Source organism: Cicer arietinum, chromosome 4 (assembly GCF_000331145.2).
Source record: "Cicer arietinum cultivar CDC Frontier isolate Library 1 chromosome 4, Cicar.CDCFrontier_v2.0, whole genome shotgun sequence".
NCBI classification, from domain to species: domain Eukaryota; kingdom Viridiplantae; phylum Streptophyta; class Magnoliopsida; order Fabales; family Fabaceae; genus Cicer; species Cicer arietinum.
The window spans coordinates 53,561,024-53,567,038 of NC_021163.2; the positions used below are offsets into that span (position 1 = coordinate 53,561,024).

General features: G+C 33.7%; 1 protein-coding gene across 1 annotated transcript in view; it reads left to right on the plus strand.

Moving 5' to 3' along the window:
- LOC101493953 (pyrophosphate--fructose 6-phosphate 1-phosphotransferase subunit alpha) overlaps nucleotides 1–4,987 on the plus strand; it is a 5,681-nt gene extending 694 nt beyond the window's left edge. Inside the window, exons 3-20 of the mRNA XM_004498138.4 lie at nucleotides 1–97; nucleotides 216–328; nucleotides 503–577; nucleotides 678–791; nucleotides 878–945; nucleotides 1,121–1,204; nucleotides 1,469–1,522; nucleotides 1,627–1,707; nucleotides 1,789–1,882; nucleotides 1,968–2,041; nucleotides 2,451–2,561; nucleotides 2,657–2,701; nucleotides 2,796–2,852; nucleotides 2,948–3,052; nucleotides 3,140–3,256; nucleotides 3,382–3,485; nucleotides 3,904–4,069; nucleotides 4,528–4,987. Coding sequence (XP_004498195.1) covers nucleotides 1–97; nucleotides 216–328; nucleotides 503–577; nucleotides 678–791; nucleotides 878–945; nucleotides 1,121–1,204; nucleotides 1,469–1,522; nucleotides 1,627–1,707; nucleotides 1,789–1,882; nucleotides 1,968–2,041; nucleotides 2,451–2,561; nucleotides 2,657–2,701; nucleotides 2,796–2,852; nucleotides 2,948–3,052; nucleotides 3,140–3,256; nucleotides 3,382–3,485; nucleotides 3,904–4,069; nucleotides 4,528–4,653 — 1,685 coding nt within the window. The 3' untranslated portion in view covers nucleotides 4,654–4,987. The remainder of the gene's footprint in view (nucleotides 98–215; nucleotides 329–502; nucleotides 578–677; nucleotides 792–877; nucleotides 946–1,120; nucleotides 1,205–1,468; nucleotides 1,523–1,626; nucleotides 1,708–1,788; nucleotides 1,883–1,967; nucleotides 2,042–2,450; nucleotides 2,562–2,656; nucleotides 2,702–2,795; nucleotides 2,853–2,947; nucleotides 3,053–3,139; nucleotides 3,257–3,381; nucleotides 3,486–3,903; nucleotides 4,070–4,527) is intronic.
- The last annotated feature ends 1,028 nt before the right edge of the window (nucleotides 4,988–6,015 follow it).

A 6,015-nucleotide genomic window follows, 5' to 3' on the forward strand; every position in this document is an offset into this window, starting at 1 on the left:
CTTTCCCTAATACTTATGGACACCCTTTAGCTCATTTTCTTAGGGCTACTGCTAAAGTTCCTGATGCTCAGATCATAACTGAACACCCTCCTATTAGGTTAGTTTATATGTTTTTTTTTTGTTGATGTTTCCTATGCATTGTTGTGAATCTGTTTAATGTGATTTGAATTTGAATCTTAGAAGTTTTGTTGATATTGTTGTTGTTGTTGGTTTAGGGTTGGACTTGTTTTCTGTGGAAGACAATCTCCTGGCGGACACAATGTTATTTGGGGTCTTCACTCTGCTCTCAAGATTCACAATCCTTACAGCGTTTTACTTGGATTTCTTGGTAATTGGTTTTTTAAGTTTTCTTTGTTTTTATTCTTAATTTCATTTTTTGATTTGATATCACTTTGTATTATCATTTGCGATATATTGTATGACTATTTGTTTATACTGACAGTTGACTGTGAAATACTGATTTTGTTGGAAAACTTAGTAACTATATTTTTTCTTTCTCTAGGTGGTTCTGATGGTCTATTTGCTCAGAAAACTTTGGAGATAACTGAAGATATTCTTTCTACATACAAAAATCAAGGTTGGTTGTGGCAAAAGAATCAATTTTTATGACTAGTCGATCAATTATCTCTTGGATTCTTTTAACTCTTTACTATTGTACTATGGTTTTTCTTGTTTAGGTGGTTATGATTTGCTTGGCCGGACGAAAGATCAAATTAGAACCACAGAACAAGTTAATGCTGCACTTGCCGCATGCAATGATTTGAAACTTGATGGACTTGTCATAATTGGAGGTATACTTCTTCCTGAATCTTCATGTATGGTTATATTCACATCTTCAAAAGGTGTTTCTTAATGTTGAAATGGTATTTTATTTCAGGTGTGACATCTAACACAGATGCCGCACAGCTTGCAGAAACATTTGCTGTTGCGAAATGCCCCACAAAGGTATATCTCCGGTCATTCACGAATTCATTATTTTGTTCACATAGATGTGAAATGGGAGATATCTTAATATCATAATTATCATTTAATCAATTAATTTATCTGTTTAACCTTGTATTATATTTCAATGTACAATTTCAGTAGTAATTTGCTGATCCTGGTTAATGGGATTCTGCAGGTGGTTGGTGTTCCTGTGACTTTGAACGGAGATCTTAAAAACCAGTTTGTGGAAACAAATGTTGGTTTTGATACAATTTGTAAGGTATTTTTCCTATTATCATTGGGCTGAGCTCAATATATTTGGCTTCTTTATGCTTTATATCAAAAAATGAGATTTTATCATGAAGCCTGCAGTTTTGACATTGTATTATCATGTATTAGAAAATATGATAATAACCAATTTGTTTTCAATATAGTAGACCCATGTGATAGTTTGGTCATCTCGACATCCAAGACTGTGCTAAGAAATAATGAACAAATGAATTACCCGTGATAATTTTCTTTGTTTGTTTGTTTGTTTACTCAGGTGAATTCTCAGCTCATTAGCAACGTCTGCACTGATGCTCTCTCTGCAGAGAAGGTAAGGAGTCCAACGCCCTGCTTTTCTCTGATATTATTTCTTTGTGCATGCGTATACACACGTTTTCTTTGTAATTACCTTTCTGACCGAGTTTTCTTTACTAGTATTATTATTTCATTCGGCTTATGGGACGTAAGGCATCGCACGTTGCTTTGGAATGCACTCTTCAGTCCCATCCTAACATGGTATGTATTATGTCACAAATCAGTTATTTCTGAAGCTATTGTTTGATGCTGACAAATGATTCATTTCTATGCTCTATGCAGGTAATTCTTGGTGAGGAGGTTGCTCAATCAAAGCTTACCCTTTTTGAAATTTCCAGAAAGATTTCTGATGCTGTTCAGGCTAGAGCAGAGCAAGGTTTGAATTTTCTGAATTACTTCTTCACAACTTTCGTATTTTTGGTCTTTTAAGATCTAATATCATGTTCCTATGTTTTTCTCAGACAAATATCATGGAGTGATCCTCCTTCCAGAAGGTCTGATAGAGAGCATTCCTGAAGTGTATGCACTGTTAAAGGTAAACGTTCTTCCTCGAGAGTATGGCACCAACTTTATCACAAAACATTGTGAAACTATTGTAAGCTAAAGTATTCATACTTCTGTATGTTTCTTCAAGCCATTGGTGGCTGTTGAAACTTCAGAAAATGAGATTTTTAATCAATGTTGCTAATTGCGTATTGGCGGTTAATAGCGGTTTGTTTAATGTTACGCAATTAGTGCTATTGCTGCTATGTGACAACATTTTATACTAAATAATTTATTGCCATTTGCGGAACAATAGCAAGTTGTTCAAATTCCGCATCCCACTACACCATAGCCGCTATTTAACAACAGAGTTTATTTTGCTATTGATGTTAGCTGTTGGTAATATAGAATTGTTAGGATGCAACCGTAATCTCATCTTGGAAAAACCTTTTGTATTTCAGGAAATTCACGGTTTACTCAGACAAGGTGTTGATGCTGACAAGATATCTTCTCAGCTTTCACCCTGGGCTTCTGCTTTATTTGAATTTTTACCACCATTTATCAGGAGACAGGTAAACTAATATTTGTTTCGTTGAATTATGGCATCGAGTCAAGTTAGTGCTAAAGAGTACAACTGAAAATCTAACCATGAACTTCAATGCTGCAGCTACTCCTTTACCCTGAATCAGATGACTCAGCACAGTTGTCTCAGGTAATATATCACCAGATGCTTTGTTGTTCATATCAATTGCTAGAATTTCAGTTCCTTCATGTCTTTGTTCTCTTTTCTTTGCAATGCATTGCAGATTGAGACTGAGAAACTTCTAGCATACCTTGTGGAAGTAGAGATAAACAAGCGTCAGGTATGGTCACCAGATTCACAACCATTATTAGCTTTGAAAATTATCCATTTCTGCCTGAATGTTTATAGTTATTATTTGGTTGCTCCTTTTGACAGAAAGAAGGCACATACAAGGGAAAGAAATTCAATGCCATTTGCCACTTTTTTGGTTATCAAGCTCGAGGATCGCTTCCATCAAAGTTTGACTGCGACTATGCATATGTATGTTGATTTTTTGCATTTGATTATCTGTTAATTAGCATCAGTGTTCGATTTTTCACTTGTAATAACTTGTTGATATTATTGCAGGTTCTTGGACACATCTGCTACCATATACTGGCTGCTGGTTTGAATGGATACATGGCAACTGTAACTAACTTGAAGAATCCTGTAAACAAGTGGAAATGTGGTGCTGCTCCAATTTCAGTATGTTTCTTTTATTTTTCTTCGAATTTTTTTGATCATCTCCCATGTTTAGTGGTTATTAAATTTCATGATGGCTTTATATAATATTAATAGTTAGTTTTGTTTGTTTGCTATGAACTTTGTAGTCTATGATGACGGTGAAGCGTTGGTCTCCGAATCCAGGAGCCACATCAATTGGAAAACCTGCTATCCATCCAGCTGCTGTGGATTTGAGAGGCAAACCATATGAGTAAGACTTCTTGATGTCATGTGCTATGGATATGCGTACATATGCCTGCTTATGAAATACAATGTGTAACTTATATTTGCAATCAGTTAGTTTAAAAACTCTATTTTATAATTCTCTCTGCAGCTATGCTGTTTGGAAATGGGAAGTTTTGATCCGATGTTGTTAAATAGTGGCTATGTTAGCGCTATTACATAGCTGAATTTTAACTAACTGGTATTGTTCTGCAGTATGCCATTTAGCAAAAGTATTCTCAAGTAGTGGCTATAGACAGACCACTATTTTTTGCAATCTGCGATTGACAATCCATACTTGCTTCCTTCCGCTTTATAACATTCACACTTGTTTTTGTTTTGCTCTCAAATATTTCACGGTCAGATTACTTGGTAGTCACAGCACTAATGCATGTTATTGATTGCAGGCTGTTGCGTAAAAATGCGACAAGCTTTCTTCTGGACGATATTTACAGAAATCCAGGCCCACTTCAGTTTGACGGTCCTGGTGCAGATGCCAAGCCATTAACTCTTTCTGTTGAAGACCAAGACTACATGGGTCGGATCAAGAAACTTCAAGAGTACCTTGAACAGGTCTTGTCAATAAACTCATAATTTAAGTTTTAACAGCACAAGATCCTTAAGAAAAAAATCTTAATTTTTCATTGAAACTTTCATATCTTACGAAATATACCAAGCATTTCAAAACTATTTGAAACTTCATTGACTAATATAACTTCAAATGGACATATACTAACTTTTTTTAAAATATAAATTCATTTAGATTGTCTGATTACGAAGCTTCAAAATTCGTAGTTATATGAAGTTTGTGTGTTTGATCAATATAATATGATAATTATCAACAGTTGGATTGATGAAACCAAGTTTACATAACAAGTTATTACGCAAAACAATTCTAAGCAGAGTTACTCTTCGAGTAACTTGATCCTCTCCTATTGATATTGATATCATCGGTTTTTGGATGGTTCTTGAGGGATGATTTAAATCAATATTTTGCTTCTCATGGAAATTTCTCCTTGTTGCTACCTCAGGTACGGAACATTGTAAAGCCAGGGTGCCCTCAAGAGGTTCTGAAAGCTGCATTGAGCGTCATGGGATCCGTTACCGAAGTTCTAACTGCAATGTCATCATCTTCCACCAACCTGTCAGCCCTTTAAGCGACGAGTTGTATTCTTTTCGAATTTTTCTGCCGTAACATTTTTGTTTTATTAAACATTTTATAACCGTGGAAGTAGTTAATTAATGGTTGAGAAATAAGTTTTAGATGAGACATGGTGCATGTTAACATTTGGATTTATGAGATTATTCAAAGTTTTGGTTTCATACCTTCCAATATAATAAGGAGAATAACTGAGTGATTTTTGAGTGGCACTTGGTCTTGGTTTTTGACAATTGTTTTGTTCATTGGGTTATTCTTGTTCTTATTAGTATGTGGTTTTGATTTGTGAACTTTGGTTTTATCATTATTATAATCTTACTTTATTTTGTTGATGTCATGAGACTTGAAAAAGTATTTAATGTCGAACACGGTTTTCCGGAATGAAATTTCAACCTTAGTACTTTTCAAAATTAAAATACCAGGGATCAAAAGCATGTTTAAAACCATGGATAGTATTGTGCATTTTTCCAATGTAGAAAGAGAAAATTAGTTAATACTATTTTCTAATGGGAAATTGTGACCTTCAATATTGGGAAGGAAAATAGTTACAAATTACAATAACAATAATATTAAAAGTTATATTTATTATAATTAAAATAATTATTATTTTTGGAAAACAAGGAGGCCTAAACGTAGAAAAGAAAGGACATTTATAAACTAACCAAGGAGTGAACACTCCTCATACATTATTAAGATATATATGCCTAATTTGACAAGGAGAATCATCGTAAAGTACCACAACAACCTATATTGGCAACTTCTTTAACATTAAATAATTAATAGTAATTATTTTATGTTTTATTATCAATATATAATTATAATTTGCAAAAATAAATAAATAATATAAAGTAAGTCATGCGTTTTTATTTATAAGAAAAAGTGGGTAAACAAAAGTTGATGTATTTGATCCAAAATTTAGATCAAATACATCAACTTTATAGTTTGTTTTAGAGTTATAAGTAAGAATTAGAATAGTGAATATAGAGTCTTCCATAAAGCGAAAACTCAATTGACACGACACAACCAAACTAATACCATTTATTATTTCTTCACTCCGATCACTAAGAGAGAAAAGAAAGAAAAAAAAAACCAAAAGGAACTTAGAGGGAGAAGAAGGCAAGGGTGAGAGAGAAGAAGAGAAGGAGCAATGAAGAGGTGGGAGTATTGTCATCTTTTCAACTCTTTTGAAAATCAAGAGGTGAGTTCCTTTCCCCTATTTCCTTACATGCATGTATGAGGCAGTGTTTACCATAAATTAAAGATTTGTGGTTTAAGTGTTTGAAGGAAAGAAAAAGTTTTTTTTTTTCTATGTTAGATTTAGGGATTTTGGAATAGATGATTAAAATAGGTCATGCATGTG